Below are 26,582 nucleotides of genomic sequence, written 5' to 3' on the forward strand. Positions count from 1 at the left end.
CAGGATGCTCGGGGCTGGTGCGCTGGGATAACCCAGAGGGATGGAATGGGGAGAGAGGTGGGAAGGGGGTTCAGGATGGGGAACACATGTACACCCATGGCGGATTCATGTCAATGTATGGCAAAACCAATACAGTATTGTAAAGTAATTAGCCTCCAATTAAAATAAATAAATTTATATTAAAAAATAAAAATAAGGAAGAAATTAAGACATTTCCACACTAGTTCACTGTTAGCAGGTCTGTCCTACAAGAAATTCTAAAGAGACTTCTTCATGGTAAAGCAAAAGAACACAAAAGGTAACTTGAAGGTAAAAAACAGATAACTGGTTAAGGTAAAAAAAGCTATCATAAAAGCTAATATTATTGTAATTTTTGATAGAAAATCCTTTTTGTTTCCTGTATGATTTAAAAGGCAAATACATAAAACAATCATTAGAAATCTATGTTAACAGGCACACAGTGTATAAAAATGTTAAGTCTGTGATTTCAACAACACAAAGAGGGGAGAAAGAATCAGAAAGAAAGAGAGTTAATGTATGCTATAGAAATTAAGTTGGTATTAATTGAAACTAAACTTGGGTTGTTATCCCTATGGACACCCAGCAAAGTTGCAGGGTACAAGATCAACAGACAAATATCAGTTGTGGTTAAATACATCAGCAATGAACAATCCAAAAAGGAAATTAAGAAAATAATGTCATTTGTAATAACATTCAAAACAATAAAATACCTTGGAATAAATGCAACCAAGGATGGAAAGTCTTGTACTCTGAAAACTACAAAACATCACTGAATAAAAGTAAAGAAGGCATAAGCATGGAAGGCGTCCATGCTCATGGACTAGAAGACTTCATACTTACTGTTAAGAAGGGAACACTCCAGAAAGTGATCTACAGATTAATGCAACCTCTATTAAAAAACCTCAATTAAAATCCCAATTGCCTCTTTTGCAGAAAAGAAAAAGTCAGTTCTCAAATTTCAATGTAATCGCACATGACCTCCAAGTAGTCAAAATAATAACGAAAAAGAAAAACAAATTTGGAAAGCTCTTATGTTACAATTTCAAAACTTACTTCAAAGCTACAGTAATTACAATGATGTGGTACTAGGGTAAGGACATACAGACCAATGGAACAGAACTGAGAATCCAGAAATAAAATCAAATATGACCAACTGATGTTTAAAGTAGGTGCCAGAGTATTTAATGAGAGGGCAACAACAGTCTCAAAAAATGATGCTGGGACAACTGGAAACCAGATGAAAAAAAGAATGTAGTTGTACCTCCTACTTTATTAAAAAAATTAATTAAAAATGGATCTACAGCCAAAATAGAAGAGCTAAAACTATAAAATTATTTGGAAAAAACATAGGCATATATCTTCATGACTTCAGATTTGGCAACAAATTCTTATATCAACAGTATAAGCAACAAAAGAAAAAAATATAAAGTGGACTTTTATATATCAAAGGACATTGTGAAGAATATGAAAACAAATGGAAACTTTTATAGGTGATGGATAAGTTTATGGCTCTAATTATAATCTCACAGGTGTATATTTTATTTCCAAACTTACCAAGTTTGTATACATTAAATATGTACAGCCTTTTGTATATCAATCATATCTCAATAAAGTGGTTTTAAAAAGTAAAAAAGAATATGAAAACAACTTACAGGAGAAAATATCTACAAATTAAAGTCTGGTAAGGGTTTAATACTCAGAAAATAAAAAGAACTCTTAAAACTCAACAACAAAAGAAACAATTATAAAATGGGCAAAAAACTTAAACACACATTTCTTCAAAGAACATATACAGATACATAACAAGAACACATAAAAATGTTCCACATCACTGGTCATTAAGGAAATATGTATCAAACCACAGTGAACTACCATTTTTTTCACCCACTAGGATGGTTTTAGTTAAAAAAACAGAAAACAGCAAGTGTTGATGAGAATATGGAGAAACAGGGGCCCTCATACATTCTGGTGGGAGTGTAAAATTCCACAATTCCATACATTGTGGAAGACAGTTTAGTGGTTCCTTAAAACATTAAACATAGGATTACCATAATGTTCTAACATACCACTTACTAGGAATATATATACCCTAGAAAAATTAAAATATATGTCCAACCAGAAACTTGCACATGAATGTTTATAGTAGCATTGTTCATAACAGTCTAAAGAGGGAAACAACCTAAATGCTCATCTATGGATGAACAGATTAATAAATTTTGGTATATATATACAATGGATTATTTAGCCAAGAAAGAAATGAAATACTGATACATCCTACAACTTGGATGAACCTTAAAGGGATGTTAATTGAAAAAATCCAGACACAAAAGGTCACAGATTACATGATTCCTTTTATATAATGTATCCGGAATAGGCAAATCCATGGAGATAGAAAGCAGATTATCAGTTACTAGGGTACTAGCAAAGAACGGGATGGGGAATGATTACATAGTGGATGCAAAGTTTTTCTCTGGTGTGCTAAAAATGTTTGGAAACTAGAGAGAAATAGTTACTGTACAATATTAGCAATACACTAAATGCACGGGTGCAGGAGGGCCAAGAGGAGCTACTCCACATTCAAGGTCAGGAGGGGCAGCGGTGAGGAGATACCCCTCATCCAAGGTAAGGAGCAATGGCTGCACTGGGCTGGAGCAGCCCTGAAGAGATACCCCACACCCAAGATAAGAGAAACCCAAGTAAGATGGTAGGTGTTGCGAGAGGGCATCAGAGGGCAGACACATTGAAATCATAATCACAGAAAACTAGTCAATCTAATCACATGGATCACAGCCTTGTCTAACTCAATGAAACTAAGCCATGCTGTGTGGGGCCACCCAAGACGGGCAGGTCATGGTGGAGAGGTCTGACAGAATGTGGTCCACTGGAGAAGGGAATGGCAAACCACTTCAGTATTCTTGCCTTGAGAACCCCATGAACAGTATGAAAAGGCAAAATGATAGGATACTGAAAGAGGAACTCCCCAGGTCAGTAGGTGCCCAATATGCTACTGGAGATCAGTGGAGAAATAACTCCAGAAAGAATGAAGGGATGGAGCCAAAGCAAAACAATATCCAGTTGTAGATGTGACTGGTGATAGAAGCAAGGTCCGATGATGTAAAGAGCAATATTGCATAAGAACCTGGAATGTTAGGTCCATGAATCAAGGCAAATTGGAAGTGGTTAAACAGGATATGGCAAGAGTGAACGTCGACATTCTAGGAATCAGTGAACTGAAATGGACCGGAATGGGTGAATTTAACTCAGATGACCATTATATCTACTACTATGGGCAGGAATCCCTTAGAAGAAATGGAGTAGCCATTATGGTCAACAAAAGAGTCCAAAATGCAGTACTTAGAAACAATCTCAAAAGTGACAGAATGATCTCTGTTCGTTTCCAAGGCAAACCATTCAATATCACAGTAATCCAAGTCTATGCCCCAACCAGTAACGCTGAAGAAGCTGAAGTTGAATGGTTCTATGAAGACCTACAAGACCTTTTAGAACTAACACCCAAAAAAGATGTCCTTTTCATTATAGGGGACTGGAATGCAAAAGTAGGAAGTCAAAAAACACGTGGGGTAACAGGCAAATTTGGCCTTGGAGTATGGAAAGAAGCAGGGCAAAGGCTAATAGAGTTTTGCCAAGAGAACGCAACGGTCATAGCAAACACCCTCTACCAGCAACACAAGAGACATCACCAGATGGTCAACACCGAAATCAGACTGATTATATTCTTTGCAGCCAAAGATGGAGAAGCTCTATACAGTCAGCAAAAACAAGACTGGGAGCTGACTGTGGCTCAGATCATGAACTTATTGCCAAATTCAGACTTAAATTGAAGAAAGTGGGGAAAACCACTAGACTGTTCAGGTATGATCTAAATCAAATTCCTTATGATTATACAGCGGAAGTGAGAAAAAATTTAAGGGACTAGATCTGATAGACAGAGTGCCTGATGAACTATGTATGGAGGTTCGTGACACTGTACAGGAGACAGGGATCAAGACCATCCCCATGGAAGAGAAATGCAAAAAAGCAAAATGGCTGTCTGGGTAGGCCTTACAAATAGCTGTGAAAAGAAGAGACGTGAAAAGCAAAGGAGAAAAGGAAAGATATAAGCATCTGAATGCAGAGTTCCAAAGAATAGCAAGGAGAGATAAGAAAGCCTTCCTCAGCGATCAATGCAAAGAAATAGAGGAAAACAACAGAATGGGAAAGACTAGAGATCTTTTCAAGAAAACTAGAGATACCAAGGGAACATTTCATGCAAAGATGGGCTCGATAAAGGACAGAAATGGTATGGACCTAACAGAAGCAGAAGATATTAAAAAGAGGTGGCAAGAATACACAGAAGATCTGTACAAAAAAGATCTTCACGACCAAGATAATCACGATAGTGTGATCACTCACCTAGAGCCAGACATCCTGGAATGGGAAGTCAAGTGGGCCTTAGAAAGCATCACTATGAACAAAGCTAGTGGAGGTGATGGAATTCCAGTTGAGCTATTTCAAATCTTGAAAGATGATGCTGTGAAAGTGCTGTACTCAATATGCCAGAAAATTTGGAAAACTCAGCAGTGGCCACAGGACTGGAAAAGGTCAGTTTTCATTCCAATCCCAAAGAAAGGCAATGCCAAAGAATGCTCAAACTACCACACAATTGCACTCATCTCACACGCTAGTAATGCTCAAAATTTTCCAAGCCAGGCTTCAGCAATACGTGAACCATGAACTTCCAGATGTTCAAGCTAATTTTAGAAAAGGCAGAGGAACCAGAGATCAAATTGCCAACATACGCTGGATCATGGAAAAGGGAAGGGAGTTCCAGAAAAACATCTACTTCTGCTTTATTGACTATGCCAAAGCTTTTGACTGTGTGGATCACAATAAACTGTGGAAAATTCTTCAAGAGATGGGAATACCAGACCACTTGACCTGCCTCTTGAGAAACCTATATGCAGGTCAGGAAGCAACAGCTAGAACTGGCCGTAGAACAACAGACTGGTTCCAAATAGGAAAAGGAGTACGTCAAGGCTGTATATTATCACCCTGCTTATTTAACTTCTATGCAGACTACATCATGAGAAAGTACATTATGGGCTGGAAGAAGCACAAGCTGGAATGAAGATTGCCGGGAGAAATATCAATAACCTCAGATATGCAGATGACACCACCCTTATGGCAGAAAGTGAAGAGGAACTCAAAAGCCTCTTGATGAAAGTGAAAGAGGAGAGTGAAAAAGTTGGCTTAAAGCTCAACATTCAGAAAACGAAGATCATGGCATCTGGTCCCATCACTTCATGGCAGATAGATGGGGAAACAGTGGAAACAGTGTCAGACTTATTTTTTTGGAGCGCTCCAAAATCACTGTAGATGGTGACTGCAGCCATGAAATTAAAAGACGCTTACTCCTTGGAAGGAAAGTTATGACCAACCTAGACAGTATATTCAAAAGCAGAGACATTACGTTGCCAACAAAGGTCCGTCTAGTCAAGGCTATGGTTTTTCCAGTGGTCATGTATGGATGTGAGAGTTGGACTGTGAAGAAAGCTGAGTGCCGAAGAAATGATGCTTTTGAACTGTGGTGTTGGAGAGGACTCTTGAGAGTCCCTTGGACTGCAAGGAGATCCAACCAGTCCATTCTAAAGGAGATCAGTCCTGGGTGTTCTTTGGAAGGACTGATGCTAAAGCTGAAACTCCTGTAGTTTGGCCACCTCATGCGAAGAGCTGACTCATTGGAAAAGACTCTGATGCTGGGAGGGATTGGGGGCAGGAGGAGAAGGGGACTACAGAGGATGAGATGGCTGGATGACATCACTGACTTGATGGACATTGAGTCTGAGTGAACTCCGGGAGTTGGTGATGGACAGGGAGGCCTGGCGTGCTGCAATTCATGGGGTTGCAAAGAGTCGGACATAACTGAGTGACTGAACTGAACTGAACTGAAATGCCAATGAATTATACAAAATTGTATGTTATGTGACTTCTTCATCAATTAAAATTTGCTAGTGGTGGTAGTACTAAATGCAAGCTCAAAAAAAAAAAAAAAAAAAAAAATCTTCTTACCTGAAATGAGAAGCTTGATTTAGGAGGCAGCTATAGTCATCAGGAAGCTCTATCAAACTATTTCTTTTTCTAGGGTACCTAGAAATATAATTTAAATGGCAGTGAGTAAATAAGCCTAGGTCAAAAACAGACCAAGTAACAGAAGGATGAATGTTTTAAAAATAATGAGAGAAAAATTCCCTGGTGGTCCTGCTTCCACTGCAGGAGGCACAGGTTCAATCCCTGGTTAGGGTGCTAAGAGCCTGCCACATGGCACAGCTAAAAACAAAACAAAAAACTTAGGGATTCATTTTTGCAATCTGTAGTAATTTCTACCGTTGACTAGATTTATCCAAACTTTTCAGTCTAGAATTCCAGATCTTTCAGCAGCCATGTTTCCTTTCCAAATCCAACTCCTACTATTTCCTAAGACTAAATCGTTCTATTATTTCTATACTGTCTAGGAAGTAATATAAAGTAGCAGTTAAGAACACAATCTTTGCAATCAAACTGGCCCAGTTACAAAGCCTAGATTCTGACACTCGACAAGCCACTGAACCTAATTCTGTATTAGCCGGTCTGTAAACTGAGAATAAATATATTATGCTCCCTCAGTCATAAGGCAGACTATCAATTTAGTAACACATTTTGTTAGGGGGTGGGGTGAGGAGAGAAACACTAAATACTCATGCTGATTGAAAAAATGTTAAATATGAATAACAGTATCAAGGAACCTCAAATGGCTGCTGAGAACTCAATTAGATATTGAAGCAAAACATAATATACTTAGTACCTAATACATGTTTTTAAGTATTATTTTTCATTCTCACCATACTAATACAACAAAAGCCTTGCATGTATGCCCTGGGAAGGGTCATTTGAATAACAGGGAATGTCATCTGAAATAATATGAATAATAGGAAATTCTCTCCTTAAATCCCAATCAATTCAAATTTTGTAATTCCTTCTGTGTGCAGCAAAAATTATCTCCTCTAAAGCTAAACTTACATCATTAAGAATATTTACTCTTTAACTTTCTATTAGCATTAACAGTATATTCCATATATTATTATACTTTATCTTATCTCTTGAATTTATGAATATAACTAGACTATAAACTACCTATGACCAAAACCTGTATGTGTTATATATCTTTTAACTCTCCAGGAGTAATGTTAATTTGGTACCATGCTGGGGAAACAGCAGATGTCTAACAGACACAAAATGACTTGTGTGAGACTAACAGTCCTAAAATATGTACTCATCTTTTAAACCCTTCTTGGTGATGTGAATACTACTGCCTCTGAGCATAGGAGGTGGAGCTATAATCTCTAAATCGCTAAAATTGGGTTATAGATATGAGAGGATATGTTAGCATAGGTTTCAGGGAGAGGGTAATATTTAAATCAGTCCTTGAGGAAGAGATGGATTTTGATTAAGCCAAAACTTAAAGGAGATGGGGGGCTGAAGAAAACTTTTGTTGAGTAGTCTCCAAGCATATAGAAAGGAGGAGATGGGGAAAAGGGAATAGTTTTACTTATATTTTCATTCTCAAAAGGAAAAAAAAAAGTAATTTACATGAATACTGTCACTACCCTCTCATTTTAATAAGTAGTAGCTCCAAGAAACCATCTCTTCCTTTGCCTTTTAATAGGTATGCATTAGCTTAAGAAATAGGAGTTGGTGGTGCCAAACAATTTAAGAGGGAAAGGACAGTCACTCCAAGAAAAAAATCAATTGTAGGAAGAATCGAATTTTCAGCAAGACATAACAGAAATGTAAGAAATAGTATGCTGAGTGAGAATGAAAAGACTAGAAAGCATACTCATCAGCTGACGGAAGGACTTAGAAGTAAAACCAACCTGACTACAGTGCTTTTTTGCTTCAAACAGTTTAGTAAGGCAGGGTCTGTACACCACCTGTATGGGAAGCAGAGAGAAAAGCAAATGGGTCATCACAACTTTAGTGCAATATTCATCGAGCCATCCTCGCTAAACCTCTTGGCCCCTTCTTTCCATGTGCTGTCTGCTAGACTTCTTTTTACCTTACATCTTGCCTCTTCTTTCTTCTCCTTTTCTTTTCTCCCCTTTTTTAATGTCTTCCTATTTATCCTCCGTCAAATCTTCTATTAATTTCTTTTTTAAAGGGTTTATCTATTACTAGAAAAACATAAACTATGCTCAGTATTTTAAGAAGAAGGAATTTAATACCAGAAATTGGAAATAAAGGTGACAGAAAGGCTGAGAAGCCAACCAGGAGACAAAAAAGCAAGGCAACAAGAAGATCAGCCAATAACAGGAAGCTACTACCCTTGCCAGGCTGGAGGAACGAAACAGTATTTTTGGAATGGTATTGTTGGAGCTAAGGGTCACTGGTGTATCAGATGAACCAGGACCAAAACCACCTGCACTGGCTACGCACTATACTATCCACCTGTATGAGTTATCTTATAATAGGAGGTCCTGGTAAGGAATGCAGAACTAACAAGCTACCACCAAACGGAAGAATTCAGGAAAATCAAAAGGAAATGCCAGTCCATACATCCCACCAACCTCCCAGAATCCTTCTTGCTGGAATCCATCTTGGCTGAGTGATGTAGGTGTCACCAGGAAGGACCCTGAGTCATAGTGATAGGCCAAGACACCCCGTAAACTAACTCCATTACCATAAAACCTGAGACATGGCAGAGCAGTTCTTCTGAGTTCTCTTACCCTGCTGTTCTCCACCTGGGCACCCCCTCCCAATAAAGTCTCTTGCTTTGGCAGCACGTGTGTCTCCTCAGACAATTCACTTCTGAGTATTAGAAAAGAGCCCACTCTTGGGCCCTGGATGGGGTCCCCCTCTCCTGCAGCAGGTGGATGCTGGAACTATAGTAGACTTGTCTGGCAGGAACTAGAGCCAGAGAAGAGCTATAGTCACTGTCAGGAATGCCCCACAAAGCAAGGAGAGGTGACCTAAACACAGGTTTCTCTCTTCCTCCTGGCTTCCAATATCCTGCCAGTGCCTCCCACAGGCTGAAGCCAACTGACAAAGGAGACCGGGTAATACGGCCTAGTGAGGTCAGTTCATCATCTCTCAGAGCAGACGATGAGGAAAGGCTTTGAGGCAAGCAGAGCCAGGAATGGTACAGACTGTGCATTTCAAACTTTGAATTTTTAACATTAAACTAGAATGGCAGGCTATAACTCCAACAATATAAAAATAAAATTAGTATAACCTACTGTGATTGTACTCAACCCAAAGCATGGTACTGATTTTTTTGGATCCATCTGATTCATTTTTATCACACTGGAAATCAGAATACCTCATGAGAAATGAGGAAACACGGAAAAGCACCCAAAAGAAGAGATGAGAACACATAGAAAGGTGGCCAGAGATGGGCAGACATTCACACAAATCCTGACTTGAGCATGCAGGCAACAAGACACAGATTAAAGAAAAAGGAGAAAAGAAAAGAGGAGAAAACTGAAAAGACTAACTGTGACTGATAATGTTAAAACAGAGATGAGAAGCCACAAATGGAATTACTTGGGCTAAACCTATGTCTATCAAACCAAGACTGAACACAAGTATGAGGGCTGGTAGCTAGGAGAACTCACCACGTTTGGAGAGTTTCCAGGTTGGTGAACACGTGTCAATTCGGGGACAGTGGTGTGCTCAGAGAGTGTGGAAGTTCTGCTCCCTTTTCCCCATACCTTGCCCTGTGTATCTCTTCTATCTGGCTGGCCCTGAGTTATATCCTTTTATAAAAAACTGATGCACTAGTAGGGAAAACGTTTCTCTGAGTTCTCTGAGCTGCTCTACAAATTAATCACGCTATATAACCTTTTGGTCAGCACAGGAGACAGCCTGGATTTGTGACAGCCTGGTTCTTTCTGAAGTATGTGATGTTGTCATGTTTTCAGGACTGAGCCCTCAGCCTGTGGGATCTGACACTATCTCCAGGTAGATACTGAGCTGAATTGTAGGACACCCAGCTAATGCTGAAGAATTACTTGTTGGATGTGTGGGAAAAACACCCTCCCCAAGTGTCAGAAATGTATGTCAGGATCTTTAATGGGGGAAACAGAGTAACATGATGAGAACTGACTATTGAAACCATGGTATATGTCAATTATATCTCAAAAAAAAAAAAAAAAAAAAGATGGAAAATGGTGGTAGCAAAGATAGGGTTAGGAGACTAGAGATTTGAAGGGTAGAGAGTAAGCAAGCAGACGGGTCAATTAAGTATGGGGGTAGAAAGAAATCTTGAATAAAAGAAAAGCACACTTCCCCATGGGAAATTTAAATGGATATATTTTTGAGTTACCAAATGACTTTAAAAAATTAATTAAATTTTTTTTATTGAAGGATAATTGCTTTACAGAATTTTGTTGTTTTCTGTCAAACCTCAACATGAACCAGCCATAGGTATACATATATCCCCTCCCTTCTGAACCTCCCCCCCACCTCCCTCCCCAACCCACCCCTCTAGGTTGATAGAGTCCCTGTTTAAGTTTCCTGAGACATACAGCAAATTCCCATTGGCTATCTATTTTACATATGGTAATGTAAGTTTCCACATTACTCTTTGCATACATCTCACCCTCTCCCCTCTCCTCATGTCCATAAGTCTATTCTTTATGCTGTTTCTCCACTGCTGCCCTGTGAATAGATTCTTCAGTACTATTTTTCTAGATTCCGTATATATGTGTTAGAATATGACATTTATCTTTCTCTTTCTGACTTACTTCACTCTGTATAATAGGTTCTAGGTTCATCCACTTCATTAGAATTAACTCAAAGGTGTTAGTTATTTTTACTCAGCCTTTTTATGGCTGAGTAATATTACATTGTGACTTTTATTTCCTCCTCAGTCACCTTTCTAAGATATGTGCTACCATATGAGATACGCTACTATTGTTGCCCCACTCTGGGTTCTTCTGATGCTTAACTGTGACTGTATGGCTGCTGACAACATGACTTATCCTCACTTCACCACCACCTCCACCCCATTTAAAGCAGGGATGAGACAGCAGCTGTGGGGAACTTGAGCACAATGATTGGCAGTCATGGTGGAACAAGCAGAAATCCTGGTGGCCCATTAGTGAAGTCACTCAGTTGTGTCCGACTCTTTGTGACCCTATGGACTGTAGCCTACCAGCCTCCTTTGTCCATGAGATTTTCCAGACAAGGGTACTGGAGTGGGTGTGTGAATTAGGAACCTTGTGTATTTTTGCCACCACCTTCAATCAATGGTAATCAATCTAAAAGCTTAGCAAGTATTTTAAATTTAAAATTTCCAAACTGTATAATAATCCAATAATGATATTTTATCCCCGCAGTACCTCTGGAGGAGGGGCCTCACAGTATCCCAGTATTTCTGGAAAAGCAGGAACAAATTTGTGGGTAAAGATAAATAGCTACAGAGTACATTGTATTCTCCTTCTGCAGCATCTACAAGAAAACAAAAATATATTTAATAAGTACATTATTCTTACCTGGTCATCCTGTGTCTAGAGTTTCTTCATTGTTTATGCTCGTTTCTATACTCTGCCTATACAGTATACTTTGTAAAACTGTGGATGATAAATAAGACACAGTGATCCTTTTGAATCTGATTTGAGTCATTGTCCTGATCAGACTTCTCCAACATCAAACCACCCCCAAAATACAAAATACAAAAGTGCTTATCGTGGCAAAAGGCCCTACCTGATCTGACTTCATCTCTTACCTGCCTCCCCCTGTTTATTAGGCTTCAGTCACTCATCTCTACTACTCTTTGATGACATCAAGCGAACGCTTTGCATTTATTGTTCCTTCTGCTTACAATACTCTTCCTTCAACTCTCCATCCAGTTCAACACCATGTCCTTTTCTGATCTCTCTGCTCAATGTCTCCTCACAAAGAAGTCTTCCATGACTCTGCCCCAGCATTCTCTATTCTCATGACTTGCTGTACTTTTTTTTGTAGCACTTACCACCATTTGACATTATACTACATGTATTTATCTACTGGCTTATATTTCATCTCCTCTCAACAAAAGAAAGGACTTTATCTCATCCATTGCCATACGACAGCACCAACAAGATAATAAATAACTTTTTAAAGAATGAAAACACAGATCTGTGCTGACAATCACTTGGAAAGAAAGCACTATCCTATTTGTACAGAATCAGAACAAACCTACATCTAATGAGCCCTACTGAACAGAGTTCAAGATAAAGAACCCTGTTAAGGTTGACCTGAGAAAAGAACAAAAGAAAGCATCTCGGAGGAAATTTGATGACTCTTCCAAAATCATACAAACCTTCTGATTTTTACCCAAACAAAGCCACAAGGAAACCTTCTCTACCTTGATGTAGATTTAAGGCAAGTAAAGAAGAAAGGAAATTATTCTGTTACTCAAATACCCAGGGCCTCGGTTAACACAACAGGCCTTTCACAGCAGCATTTTATTTATTTCATAATAGTTACAATCAAATGTTCAAACTTTAAGAAACAGAGTATATTATAAAGCCAAACAGTTCTCTTTCTTTAAAGCCAATCAATCTTTGTAATTTCTTATCTGTCCTATACTGCATGAAGGCATTTTGTAAGCTCAAATACAAAAGTTGTACATAGATAGGAGCCATGAATAGGTTTTGTAGATTATGAGGCTAATCTGGTTTCTGGTCTCACCTTTTACCCACACCAGGGCAGGGGCACACATGTTTGGAATGAACACTGATGAAAGTGTGAGGAATAAAGAAGTGGTTTTGCCTGCTCTCACCCTTGAGGTTGAAAGTAACAAAAAAGTCTCTTATTTACTACTCTGTGATTTCATTTTCCTACTTACTGGTAAACAGTTCTTCAGGTGGAGTTACTCCAAGTAAATAGTGGAAAAACAGTGCAGCACAGCGAAGATACGGGATGATGCCATTCTTCAAGGAGACCCATAAATACCAGCCAGGAATACCACACCCAATGCAGCTGAGAGGCAACAATTCCAGAACAGAGCAGAATACAAATCAGATGAACACCCAGATTGTAAATACATCCCCTTTCAAAAACACACCTCAGCATTAAATAATTTTTTATGCATTAACGATAAACATTAAAACAAAATATTTAACTAGCTATAGCTTCAGTCTTTAAATCTCCTAATAGTTTCTTAGAGCAAACCACAAATCTTGCATATTTTATGAGGTAGATTCTTAAGGCAAAGAACAACTTTATTCTTTTTCCTAACCCTTGTAATGAAATGTGGAGCAAATGCATTTATCAGTAACTAACCAAAGCAGCTAAATTAGCTTAGAAAATTTAATACTTTCCTGATTTCTGTATTAAAACTGGCGATTTTTAGGGCAGTGAAACTAATAATCTATATGATACTACAATCTTATAACACAAAGTGAACCTTAATGTAGACTATGGACTATATAGTTAATAACAATGTATCAATTCTGGTTCATCACCTTAACAAATGTACCACACAAATGAAAGATGTAATGGAGAAGCTGGTGGTGGGAGGGAGGAAATGGAAACTCTTGGTTACTTTGTATTCTATAAACCTAAAACAGCTCTAAAAAATAAAGTCTATTAACGTAAAGATAAATACACATATATTCAGTACTTAAACTGAAAAAAAGTTGACTGATGAAGAAGACGAAAACAAAGAGGGAAACTTGGCAGCAGATGACGCTCAGCAGAGCACTCTATTGCACTTTTGGTTTTAACCTCTGTGTTGTCAATATATTTCACATATTACTCACAACAGCCTTAAAAAAAACTCAGTAGTTAAGTGTATTAACTGTATGAACTGCTTTAAAAGAACAACCTATTTTCAACTTTTTACATTTATTTAAAGTTTAACTGCTGCATCTTGTTAAAATTCTATCTTTTGCCTATATTCCTGTAACAGTTTATAAGAATAAAGATGTGTCAAAACTTGTTTTCAATCTCAGAAACAAATGAATGGGTAATTTTTATTTGTTGTTATTCCAAAAGCCTTTAACTGATTTTTAAAAACTGGAATTAAAATGGTTCAAGAGATACTGTCAAACAACTGAACAAAGATGTGTAATTATAAAAACAATACTGAAATAGACTGGACTAATGGGCTGTTACTCACCCACTTGTATACTGAGAAACTTCTGCCAAGAAAGAAGATGCAGAACGAGCCTCTTCACTCTCTTCCTGTATCTGTGCAAGGGGGAGGTCTGAAAAAGAAATTCTGAAAGATAAATCTATGAATTTACTATTGAATTTATTAGTGAAAATCTCAATTTCAGAATTCCCTGGTGGTCCAGTGGTTAAGACTGTCTACCAATGCAGGGGACACGGGTTCGATCCCTGGTGCAGGAAGATCCCACATGCTGTGGGGCAACTAGGCCCATGCACCACAACTACTGAAGCCCAAGCACCTAGAGGTCATGCTCCACAGCAAGAGAAGTCACCGCAATGAGAAGCCCATGCACCACCACTAGAGAGTAGCCCTCCACTCACTGCAATTAGAGAATGTTTGTGCACAGCAATGAAGACCCAGCGCAGTCCAAAATAAAATTAATAAATAAAGAGTTCAGTGTTTGTATATGATTTTTTGATTTGAGGTAAATTTTATAATGCAATAAAATACATAAATACTAAATGCACCATTTGATGAAGTTTGACAAATGCACACACCCATGTAACAATATCTTGAAAATTACTAGCACTAATCAATGAATAGAGTAAAGTTGCAGGATATAAAATCAACACACAGAAATCCCTTGCATTCCTATACACTAATAATGAGAAAATAGAAAGAGAAATTAAGGAAACAATTCCATTCACCATTGCAACAAAAAGAATAAAATACTTAGGAATATATCTACCTAAAGAAACTAAAGACCTATATATAGAAAACTATAAAACACTGGTGAAAGAAATCAAAGAGGACACTAATAGATGGAGAAATATACCATGTTCATGGATTGGAAGAATCAATATAGTGAAAATGAGTATACTACCCAAAGCAATTTATAGATTCAATGCAATCCCTATCAAGCTACCAACGGTATTCTTCACAGAGCTAGAACAAATAATTTCACAATTTGTATGGAAATACAAAAAACCTCGAATAGCCAAAGCAATCTTGAGAAAGAAAAATGGAACTGGAGGAATCAACCTGCCTGACTTCAGGCTCTACTACAAAGCCATAGTCATCAAGACAGTATGGTACTGGCACAAAGACAGAAATATAGATCAATGGAACAAAACAGAAAGCACAGAGATAAATTCACGCACATATGGACACCTTATCTTTGACAAAGGAGGCAAAAATATACAATGGATTAAAGACATTCTCTAACAAGTGGTGCTGGGAAAACTGGTCAACCACATGTAAAAGAATGAAACTAGAACACTTTCTAAAATTAATAAACTATTTTTTTAAAGCAGCTTTAGGTTCACAGCAAAACTGAGTGGAAAGCACAGATTTCCCATATACCTACTGTTCCCAAACACCTAGAGTCTCCCCCACTATTAGCACCACTGGCACATTTGTTACAGCCTACGGTGACACATCATTATCACTCAAAGTCCATAGCTTACATTAGAGATAACTCTTGCTATTGTACATTCTATGGTGGTGGTTTAGTCTCAAAGTCATGTCTGACTCTTGTGACCCCATGGACTGTAACCCTCCAGGCCTCCTGTGTCCAAGGGATTCTCCAGGCAAGAATACTGGAGTGGGTTGCCATTTCCTTTTCCAGAGGATCTTTCCCACCCAAGAATTGAACCCTGGTCTCCTGCATTGCAGGCAGATTCTTTACCAACTGAGCTACAAGGGAATCCCTGTACATTCTATGGGTTTTGACAAACGTATAATAAGTTGTACCCACTATTATTGTATCCAGCAGAATAGTTTCATTACCCTGAAAGCCTTCTGCACACTGCCTATTCACATTGTCTCCCCTAACTCTTGCCAATACCCACTGATCATTTTACCATCTCATAGTTTTGCATTTTCCATAATGTCATATAGTTGGAATCATACAATATGTAGCCATTTCAAATATGCTTCTTTCACTTAGTTGTATACACTTAAGATTCCTCCATGTCCTTTCATCGCTTAATAGCTCATTTCTTTTTAGAACTGAAGAATATTCCATTGTTTGGATGTACCAGTTTATTTATCCATTCACAAGGATACATGGGTTGCTTCCAAGTTTTGGCAATTATGAATAAAGCTGCTATACACACCTGTGTGCAGGTTTAGTGTGGACATAAGTTTTCAGTTCATTTGGGTAGGTATCAAGGAGTGTGACTGCTGGACTGCATGGTAGGAGTATGATAGTTTTGTAAAAAACTGCCAAATGGTATTAAAGTGGCATTGATTTCATTCCTGCCAGCAAAGAATGAGAGTTCCTGTTGTTCCACATCCTTGTCAATATGCAAACGCTGTTAGTGTTTTGTATTTTTCCCATTCTAATGAATGTATACTGGTATCTCATTGTTGTTTTAATTTGTAATTCTCTAATGACACCTGATACTGAACATCTTTTCATATGCTTATTTGCCATCGGGATATCTTCATTGGCAAGGTGTCTGTTCAAGTCTTTTGTTCATTTTCAATGAGGCTGTTTGTTTTCTTACCATTGAATCTTAGTCCTTTGTATATTCTGGATCACAGTTCTTTATCAGATGCATCTTTTGCAAATATGTTTAACCAGTTTGTGGCTTATCTTCTAATTCTCTTGATAATAATCTTTTGCAAAGCAAAAGTTCTGAATTGTAAGAAGTCCAGCTTATCAATTATTTCTTTCATGGATTGTACCTTTGGTGTTGTACCTAAAAAGTCACTGTATCCTCAAAATCACCTAGATTTTCTCCTATGTTATCTCCTAAGAGTTTTGTATTTTACATGTAGGTCTAAAACTCATTTTTAGTTAATTTTTGGGAAATGTGTAAGATCTGTGTCTGTGTCTTACATGTGGGTATTCGGTTGTTCTAGCACCATTTGTTGAAAAGACTGTCTTTCCTCCATTTGTCTTCACTCCTTTGTCAAAAATCAGTTGATTATATTTATGTAGGTGTATTTTGGGCTCTGTTTTGTTCCACTGATTCATTTATCTGTTCTTTCACTAATACTACACTGTCTTCATTCCTACAGCTTTCTAGCAAATCTTAAAGTCAGGTAATATCAGTCCTCTGTCTTTGTTCTTCTCCTTCAATACTGACTTGGCTATTCTGAGTCTTCTGCCTCGCTAAATAAACTTACAATTAGTTTGCTGATAATCAAAGAACAACTGGTAGGGATTCTGACTGGGAGATTATTTGGTTTATATTTAATTTTTCCGAATTTACTTTTGTGTGTCTTCCTTCTCATACTGAAAATTCAGTTCCCAATGGCATTAACACAATCACTTACTTGATTTAAAAATTACCTAAGATAATTTCAAAATAATAATATTAGTACCACTGATACTACTAATTGAGTTCAAATTAAGATTTTTTTTTTTAGTTCCTCCATTATCAGAATATATCCTACTAGGAAAGTACAGTTGAAATACTGTTTTTTAAAGTCACTAAGCAATTATTTTCTCAATGTATTTCTTAGATTCATTTGTTTTTTTCAACTGTCAAAAAATTATTTTTGCCATTCAGATTTTTTTTGTTAAGTATAATTAGAGTTCTAAGATCAACTACATTAAAAAAACATTCACAAGAGTCTTTGCATAAATTCTTGTACTCTTTACTTTGTACCACAGGTAACTTTTTTGTTTTCCATTTATACTTCTGTCATTTCATTTATTTAAAAAGAGCAAATATGAATATATGTAAGCATATATATGCATAAATACACATAAAATATCTTACGCAAAGGTATTATACTATAACTTTTGCTCTGTACCCTACTTTTTTTCACTTAATATCCTAGAGCTCATTTCTTCAGTAGATTTTATTCCATTTTATAGCTGCACATCATTCTAATATATGGGTACACCACAGGTTACTCAGCCAATCACCTAGTTTTTTGTTATTCCAAATAATGCTACAATGAATAATCTTGTGCTTATATTCTTTCATATTTCTGCCAGTAGAACTTTGGGGTAGATTCTTAGAAGTGGGACTCGTGGGTCAAAAGGTAGATGTGTATTTAATTTTGCTAGATACTGTTCTAAGATCACTTTAATTATTTGTCCTCTAAATTATCTGAACTTTCAGTAGCCATTATTGACCACTGATACTCAAAACCCAATTTTGCTTTCTATTAAGAGCAGAATCTAAAAGGACAACTATATCACAATTCCATGATGGTAATATTACCCATGTATCTTCAAACAAGGATATATATATTTTTTTAATCCAAAAAATATTCATTGAGTTCTTACTGGGTGTAACAGAAGTTGCTAACCATTTGAAGCTTATGAAGAAAGATTCTGAAATTTGAATGTTCCCTATTCGAGAAGCTTACAGTAGGGATGAAGGAGCAAGGAGAAGCAGGAAAAAGAGTGGAACAGCAGCAAGATATAACTATAAAATAAGACACCATGTGATAAATACTATAAAATGAACCAAGTACTATTATTCTAGCTGGAGGAATCGACAATGTTTTATAGACAGGCTTATCAAAAGGCTCAGAGTATTTAGGCAGGGACAAACATTGGAGAGACTAATCTCCAACCTTGACCTTGAGGAATCTGGAAAAAAAAAAAAAAAGAGAGCAGAAAAAGCAGATCCAAATGGCTTCCCTGCGTACCTAGGGAGTAGCTGCAAGGGAGAGAATCAAGTGGTTTAGCTAATTATTCCTGTCACAGTTCTACCTTTCCCTTTAAATAGCATCCGTAAAGAAACAAATGAACGATCACTCAGTAAGAGACATAATACAGAATGGTTAACCACAAGCATAATTAATTTTCCTAGTAAATCACAGGCAAATGTTATTTACAATTAACAACTGATGGGAGCTTTACCTGTGTCTATGGTAAGAAGTATCTGAAGCATGTGTGCCATGGTGATCAAATGGAAGAGATAAAGGTGGTTATACGAAGAGCTAACTGGTGAAGGCTGCAGATCAACAGCATCATCCCAGTACAAGGACGGGAATGCTAACACAGTACCCACCTATGAGAGAAAATCGACATCAACATGGGTAGCAAAAGGACCAACACAAGTTATCTCATAACTAAATGTAAAGAATACAAGATCCTGCACCATGTGTGTTTTTAAATAACCACGATATTTTTCCTAATTATTCAAAAGGATATTTTAGAATATAATATACCATAAACAGAGGATAAAAGCCATCATCAAACAGAGTTATCCCTTTGCTGGGTCCACTTATTCTAGTTCTAGGTAATGGTCTCAACCTTGTGGTTTTAGGGGATTCAACATTACAACCATTTGGAGAGCTCTTAAAATAACATTGATACATAGGCCCCACCCTAGTCCAATCAAATAATTATATCAGGGGTAAGGTCCAGTTTCCAGCATTTCTTTCAAGATTTCCATGAGAAATTTCAAAAGACAGTGGTGACAACCACAGGGTAGAGGATACTGGCTAACCTTGCATCCACAAAGTCCATGGTCCTAACCTTACCATGGCTCTCTAGAAAACTTGTCTTGAAGGAATGAAATGGTGAGAGAGATGGAAAAACTGTACAAGAAATTCACAAAACAGTTGTCATTAACCATAGGTGTTTTGGGAAACACCTAGATGTGCCCATGGCCTGGTCCATATCACGAATAATTAACAATTTTAAGACAGCTCACACCATTATTCACTGCTTATAATGTAAACAAGTTGAGAAAAAGGGGAAGGGGGAAAACATATTAGTAGAAAAAGTCTGCCTGTATAGACACTAACTAAATATAGTCAACTAGACTACAATCTATTACAATGTAAAGGGTAAATGTGGTTTTATTTTTAAAGTGATTTTGATGGTCTCAGTCAAATCTTTATCTATTTGTAAAGGGAATGGAAAAAAGAGACTAAACTTTCAAGATCAGTATTTATAATCTTGAACAAAGAACATAAATTTGACTGAGGAAAACACTTATAAACTTGACTGACTTAAAAAGAAAATTTACTGAACACTTACCAAAACATGAAATAGATCTATGGATAGAAGGCAAGGTGTAGCTTCTGATTGCAGGTTAGGAAGAACAACTAAAAAACAAACAAACAAAAAACCTTAATGTAATTCAGCCAGTAATACAGCAATGCAGTTAAATGTAATACAACATACTAGCATCTAAAACAAAAATTTAACAGGGTTATAATACAGAAACTGATAAACTGGTCCATCACACCTTTAAGATACAGGAACCATAACTAAAGATAAACTAAACTGAGAAAAGGCTCTAAAAAGCTCTGGATGCAATTTAATGGTTGAAAGATAAGATATAGGAGGAAAGGATAAATAAGTTAGGATGACTGAAATAAGAAATTATTCGATAAGTATTACACTTGCTGAATGAAAAAGGATTACTTTTAAACAATGTTCTCTACCACTTCCTACCTCCAACTACACATTTCTAAATGTTCTGTGATACACGAAATACATGAACAAATTTGGGGTTGGGGAGCAGGGAGAGCATGCAAATTGGTGTAAGTGAAAAGAGGATGGAGACAATCCTCCTGAACAAAACTAGACAACTGATGAGTGGAAGGAAATGCAGACAGCTCAAAAATTTTGCCTTTCTGATTTTGATCAGTCTCTAAATTCAGAAGTCAGGCAAAGAGTTACAAGGAAGTGAAATCAAGAATTCAAAACAATAAGTGTTTATATATACATAACCATGAGAATTAATTATATTTAAATAAAGCTATCATTTGGTTAAAATGAAGGAGAGAAGATTCTTTTCAGACTAGGTCAATTTCTTAACCCCAAATCCAAGATTCTAAACAAAAAGCATAAAAGTTAAGAGCATGGGCTTTGGAGTCAGACAGAAATGGGGTCCAGTAATTCCTATGACTATCTGTCACAGGCAAGGTATTTGACTTTTCTAAGCCTCCAGTGTATACAGGATTGTTGGGAGGTTTGTTAACCTGTGCATTCAAAGTACTTAACCTGAGTGTGGCATACAGTAACCACTATAAACACTATTAATACCGGCTCTATAAAATAAACTAAAGTGAATACAGGGCTCTGCCATTAACTAGCTATGTGTCCTTTTTAAGTAATATTTTCAATACATTAGTTAACATGTCCATGACACAACCAACACTACCTACCTTATTTTCTCAGTGTTAAAGTATTTTGCTCCCAGGATATTTTCAGTTCAGTTCAGTTCAGTTACTCAGTCGTGTCCGATTCTTTGCGACCCCATGAATCACAGCATGCCAGGCCGCCCTGTCCATCACCAACTCCCGGAGCTCACTCAGACTCACATCCATCAAGTCAGTAATGCCATCCAGCCATCTCATCCTCTGTCGTCCCCTTCTCCTCCTGCCCCCAATCCCTCCCAGCATCAGAGTCTTTTCCAGTGCGTCAACTCTTCGCGTGAGGAGGCCAAAGTACTGGAGTTAGTTTCAGCTTTAGCATCATTCCTTCCAAAGAAATCCCAGGGCTGATCTCCTTCAGAATGGACTGGTTGGATCTCCTTGCAGTCCAAGGGACTCTCAAGAGTCTTCTCCAACACCACAGTTCAAAAGCATCAATTCTTCAGCGCTCAGCTTTCTTCACAGTCCAACTCTCACATCCATACATGACCACTGGAAAAACCATAGCCTTGACTAGACGGACCTTTGTTGGCAAAGTAATGTCTCTGCTTTTCAATACGCTATTTAGGTAGGTCATAACTTTTCTTCCAAGGAGTAAGCATCTTTTAATTTCATGGCTCCAATCAGCATGTGCAGTGATTTTGGAGCCCAAAAAGTGTGACACTGTTTCCACTGTTTCCCCATGTATTTCCCATGAAGTGATGGTACCAGATGCCATGATCTTTGTTCTCTGAATGTTGAGCTTTAAGCCAACTTTTTCACTCTCCTCTTTCACTTTCATCAAGAGGCTTTTTAAGTTCCTCTTCACTTTCTGCCATAAGGGTGGTGTCATGTGCATATCTGAGGTTATTGATATTTCTCCCGGCAATCTTGATTCCAGCTTGTGCTTCTTCCAGCCCAGTGTTTCTCATGATGTACTCTGCATATAAGTTAAATAAGCAGGGTGACAACATACAGCCTTGATGTACTCCTTTTTCCTATTTGGAACCAGTCTGTTGTTCCATGTCCAGTTCTAACTGTTGCTTCCTGATCTGCATACAAATTTCTCAAGAGGCAGGCCAGGTGGTCTGGTATTCCCATCTCTTAAAGAATTTTCCACAGTTTATTGTGATCCACACAGTCAAAGGCTTTGGCATAGTCAATAAAGCAGAAGTAGATGTTTTTCTGGAACTCCCTTCCCTTTTCCATGATCCAGCGGATGTTGGCAATTTGGTCTCTGGTTTCTCTGACTTTTCTAAAATCAGCTTGAACATCTGGAAGTTCATGGTTCATGTATTGCTGAAGCCTGGCTTGGAGAATTTTGAGCATTACTTTACTAGCATGTGAGATGAGTGCAATTGTGCGGTAGTTTGAGCATTCTTTGGTACTGCCTTTCTTTGAGATTGGAATGAAAACTGACCTTTTCCAGTCCTGTGGTCACTGCTGAGTTTTCCAAATTTGCTGGCATATTGAGTGCAGCACTTTCACAGCATCATCTTTCAAGATTTGAAATAGCTCAACTGGAATTCCATCACCTCCACTAGCTTTGTTTGTAGTGATGCTTTCTAAGGCCCACTTGACTTCCCATTCCAGGATGTCTGGCTCTAGGTGAGTGATCACACCATCGTGATTATGTGGGTCGTGAAGATCTTTTTTGTACAGTTCTTCTGTGTATTCTTGCCATCTCTTCTTAATGTCTTCTGCTTCTGTTAGGTCCATACCATTTCTGTCCTTTATCGAGCCCATCTTTGCATGAAATGTTCCCTTGGTATCTCTAGTTTTCTTGAAGAGATCTCTAGTCTTTCCCATTCTGTTGTTTTCCTCTATTTCTTTGCACTGATCGCTGAGGAAGGCTTTCTTATCTCTTCTTGCTATTCTTTGGAACTCTCCATTCAGATGCTTCTATCTTTCCTTTTCTCCTTAACTCCTAATTCCTTGCCCCGATTTTATTAACTTTTCAGTCAGTAGAATACTCTGTCATCAAATTTTGCTTACAGGCAGTTGTGAAAGTTTTTTGTTCCCAGATGTTACATATATCTATTTTTAAAATCCTCTGAAATCAAGTTCATTTTTGGCATGCATATTTTCCTCCATTGGTAAAATCGTTCATTTACGCTAAATTAAATATCTCAGGGAAACTTAAGTGATACAGTAGGAAAAGCATAGGTTTTATGGTCAGGCTTGGGTTCAAACACTAGTTCTGCCTTTTACTGGTTTTATGACCTTGGTCAAGTCACAGAAGTTCTCTGTGCCTCAGCTTCTTCATCTCTAAATTGGGGAAATGATAATTTTGTTGAAGAATGGTGGTTAGAAGACATGATTATATACAAAGATCCTTGTACAATGTTCAGGGATCATTGTACGATGCCTGGCACATACATGGCAATGAACACTGTATGTCCTATTACTACTGGAGAATCAACATGTTAAAACTATATTCATCATCTTTCAAATAAAACAGTCTCTATTGTGGACTTCTCTATTTCTTTCAATAGTCTAGTTATTTCTTTTAATTCAAAACCTTGTTTCTACCCATCCCAATTCCCTCCCTAATTGATGCTACTGTGTGTGTGCGTTTGTGTGTGTGTTAAGTCGCTTCAGTTGTGCCTGACTCTTTGCGACCCTTTAGACTGTAGCCTGCCAGTTTCCTCTGTCCGTGGGATTCTCAAGGGAAGAATACTGGAGTGGGTTGCCATGCCCTCCTCCAGTATGCTACTACATACAGATACATATTTTACTTATAATTTTTCCTTTTCCCAACGCAATCTATACAATATCTAGCCTTAGAATAATATTGTTCAAAATGTTTCAAAAATTCCCAATAACCTAAAGTTCAAACTTCTCATTGGGGCATTTAAGACCTTCTATTTTTATCAAAACAACTTCATGCTTCTCTATCTATAGGTGCCACTATTCCTATCAAACCTGTCTATTTGAACATACCACATGCTTTCCTACATCCTCAATCTCTGTTAAAATTGTCCTCCCAGCTAGGAATGCTATCTGTTTCTCTCAATGTATCTTTATATACCTTGTTAGAGCAAAAAACAGCAGAGCCCCTAGAGTGATCTCTTTCTGTCTCAATTCGTAAAGCACATATTTTTACAATACATCTAGCATTTGTCTATTTTATAGTGTGAGTTTTCACAGAGGTTCTGCTTCTTTAATTCAATCATGAGTATTACAATGGCAGGGACCACACTTGTACCTCTACACAGTTTACAGCCCTAACACCTTGCAAGTAAAGATGTTCTCGCTAATAAATTTTCACATGACAAACTTTTACATGAAAAGATACATTACAGAGCAAAAGAACATCAAGTTTATCAGTTACTGTCAATTAGACATTCAGTTCAGTTCAGTTCGGTCTCTCAGTCGTGTCCGACTCTTTGCCACCCCTTGAATCGCAGCACACCAGGTCTCCCTGTCCATCACCAACTCCCGGAGTTCACTCAGACTCACATCCATCGGGTCAGTGATGCCATCCAGCCATCTCATCCTCTGTCATCCCCTTCTCCTCTTGCCCCCAATCCCTTCCAGTATCAGAGTCTTTTCCAATGAGTCAACTCTTCGCAAGAGGAGGCCAAAGTACTGGAGTTTCAGCTTTAGCATCATTCCTTCCAAAGAAATCCCAGGGCTGATCTCCTTCAGAATGGACTGGTTGGATCTCCTTGGAGTCCAAGGGACTCTCAAGAGTCTTCTCCAACACCACAGTTCAAAACACAGTTCAAAAGCATCAATTCTCCGGGGCTCAGCTTTCTTCACAGTCCAACTCTCACATCCATACATGACCACTGGAAAAACCATAGCCTTGACTAGACGGACCTTTGTTGGCAAAGTAATGTCTCTGCTTTTCAATATACTATCTAGGTTGGTCATAACTTTCCTTCCAAGGAGTAAGCGTCTTTTAATTTCATGGCTGCAGTCACCATCTGCAGTGATTTTGGAGCCCCAAAAAATAAAGTCTGACACTGTTTCCACTGTTTCCCCATCTATTTCCCATGAAGTGATGGGACCAGATGCCATTATGCAATATTATTTCAGTTTCTGCCATCTGTGATGATGTTAGTCTCCTTGCTTGGTATTTATTTTGAGGTATTTTAAACATTGAGATGGTTAGATAGCATTCCCCAACTCAACAGACATGAATTTGAGCAACCTCTGGGATATAGTGAAGGCATGTGGAAACCTGGCATATTGCAGTCCATGGGGTCGCAAATTGTTGGACATGATTTAGTGACTGAACAACAATCAACAAATATTACAAATCCTAATATTACAAATTAATATTACAAATTAATCTGTGATGAATGTAAAAGCAAGAAGACTATTTGGAAGTGTTGGTAAAACAAGGTATCCAAATTATAACTGAAATGAAAAGAGATAACAAAAATTTTAAAAAAGCAAAACCAAAATACTACTATGCAAATAGGATAAACTGTTGACAACAGGAAAAGGTCCTAAGAACTAGAAGCATGTGTAATATGTGCAAAATTCTGGGCCTATGCAACTGATCAGTAAGAAAAAAAAGTAAATGAAAAAAGGAAAAAATAATTAAGTGTGTAGAGAACAGCATTAATGTTAGATTACTACTAGCATGAGGTTAATTCAGGAGATAGCTGGAAATTAACTTGAAAATATAAAAGGTTAGCACAGTGGAAGTTCTAATGAAACTTAGGTGACAGCTTTGAACGGAGCCATGGAACACCCATGTCATTAGAATGACAGAAAGCTGCCCAGGAAAAGTTCCCTAAGAAGTTTGTGAGACTCAACACGGAGGAAGGTGACCTGTTTCAACAGACTTTCAGGATGAAATAGTTGGTCCATTTGGGGAAACAAAGCCTGTTTTCTATGTAGAAAAACTATGCATTCTTTTAAACTTTAAAAAGAGGGAATGGCTCTCTTATTTGGTAGAAACACACTGAGGAACTGTAAGCTTAAACCTCTTTACCTGTGACATATTTAATTTATGAACAAAAGACATAAAGAGGGTTTTTTAAGCTTGACCTATTTTAGATGCAAAGGAGCTGCTGTGGTGCAAATACCTAAATGGAAATGCAGATAATCAAAATGAACATCAAATCATTCTACTATGCATAACCTCTAATTTTTCTTTTTATTATCACAGTGAGACCATCACATGAGCTTAGCTAATTTCTAGCTTATTAGAATCTAAAAAGAAAAAAAAAACAAACCCAACTCAGCTGTTATAGCCTGTCTCTCAAAGAAAAAGGCATGCACGGACCCACAGTCTGAGATTACCATAATTAACACTTCTATTATTTTTATATGACTTTGACACACACCAGAAAAATGACATTTTAAAATGATCTATCCACATTACTGCTCCCTTTTATAGCCATAC

General features: G+C 37.6%; 1 protein-coding gene across 2 annotated transcripts in view; it reads right to left on the minus strand.

Moving 5' to 3' along the window:
- Window positions 1–26,582, minus strand: part of UBR1 (ubiquitin protein ligase E3 component n-recognin 1) — a 158,461-nt gene that overhangs the window by 19,654 nt on the left and 112,225 nt on the right. The window contains exons 38-44 of one of the 2 annotated variants that reach the window (XM_061430916.1): window positions 20,115–20,182; window positions 18,987–19,137; window positions 14,162–14,249; window positions 12,887–13,020; window positions 11,397–11,505; window positions 7,932–7,988; window positions 6,091–6,168 (exon numbers count right to left, since the gene is read on the minus strand). In XM_061430916.1, the coding sequence (XP_061286900.1) occupies window positions 6,091–6,168; window positions 7,932–7,988; window positions 11,397–11,505; window positions 12,887–13,020; window positions 14,162–14,249; window positions 18,987–19,137; window positions 20,115–20,182 (685 nt within the window). Of the gene's footprint in view, window positions 1–6,090; window positions 6,169–7,931; window positions 7,989–11,396; window positions 11,506–12,886; window positions 13,021–14,161; window positions 14,264–18,986; window positions 19,138–20,114; window positions 20,183–26,582 lie in introns of those variants that run through there. The other variant, XM_061430917.1, reaches the window with a different exon arrangement.

This window comes from Bos javanicus, chromosome 10, assembly GCF_032452875.1.
Source record: "Bos javanicus breed banteng chromosome 10, ARS-OSU_banteng_1.0, whole genome shotgun sequence".
NCBI lineage: Eukaryota > Metazoa > Chordata > Mammalia > Artiodactyla > Bovidae > Bos > Bos javanicus.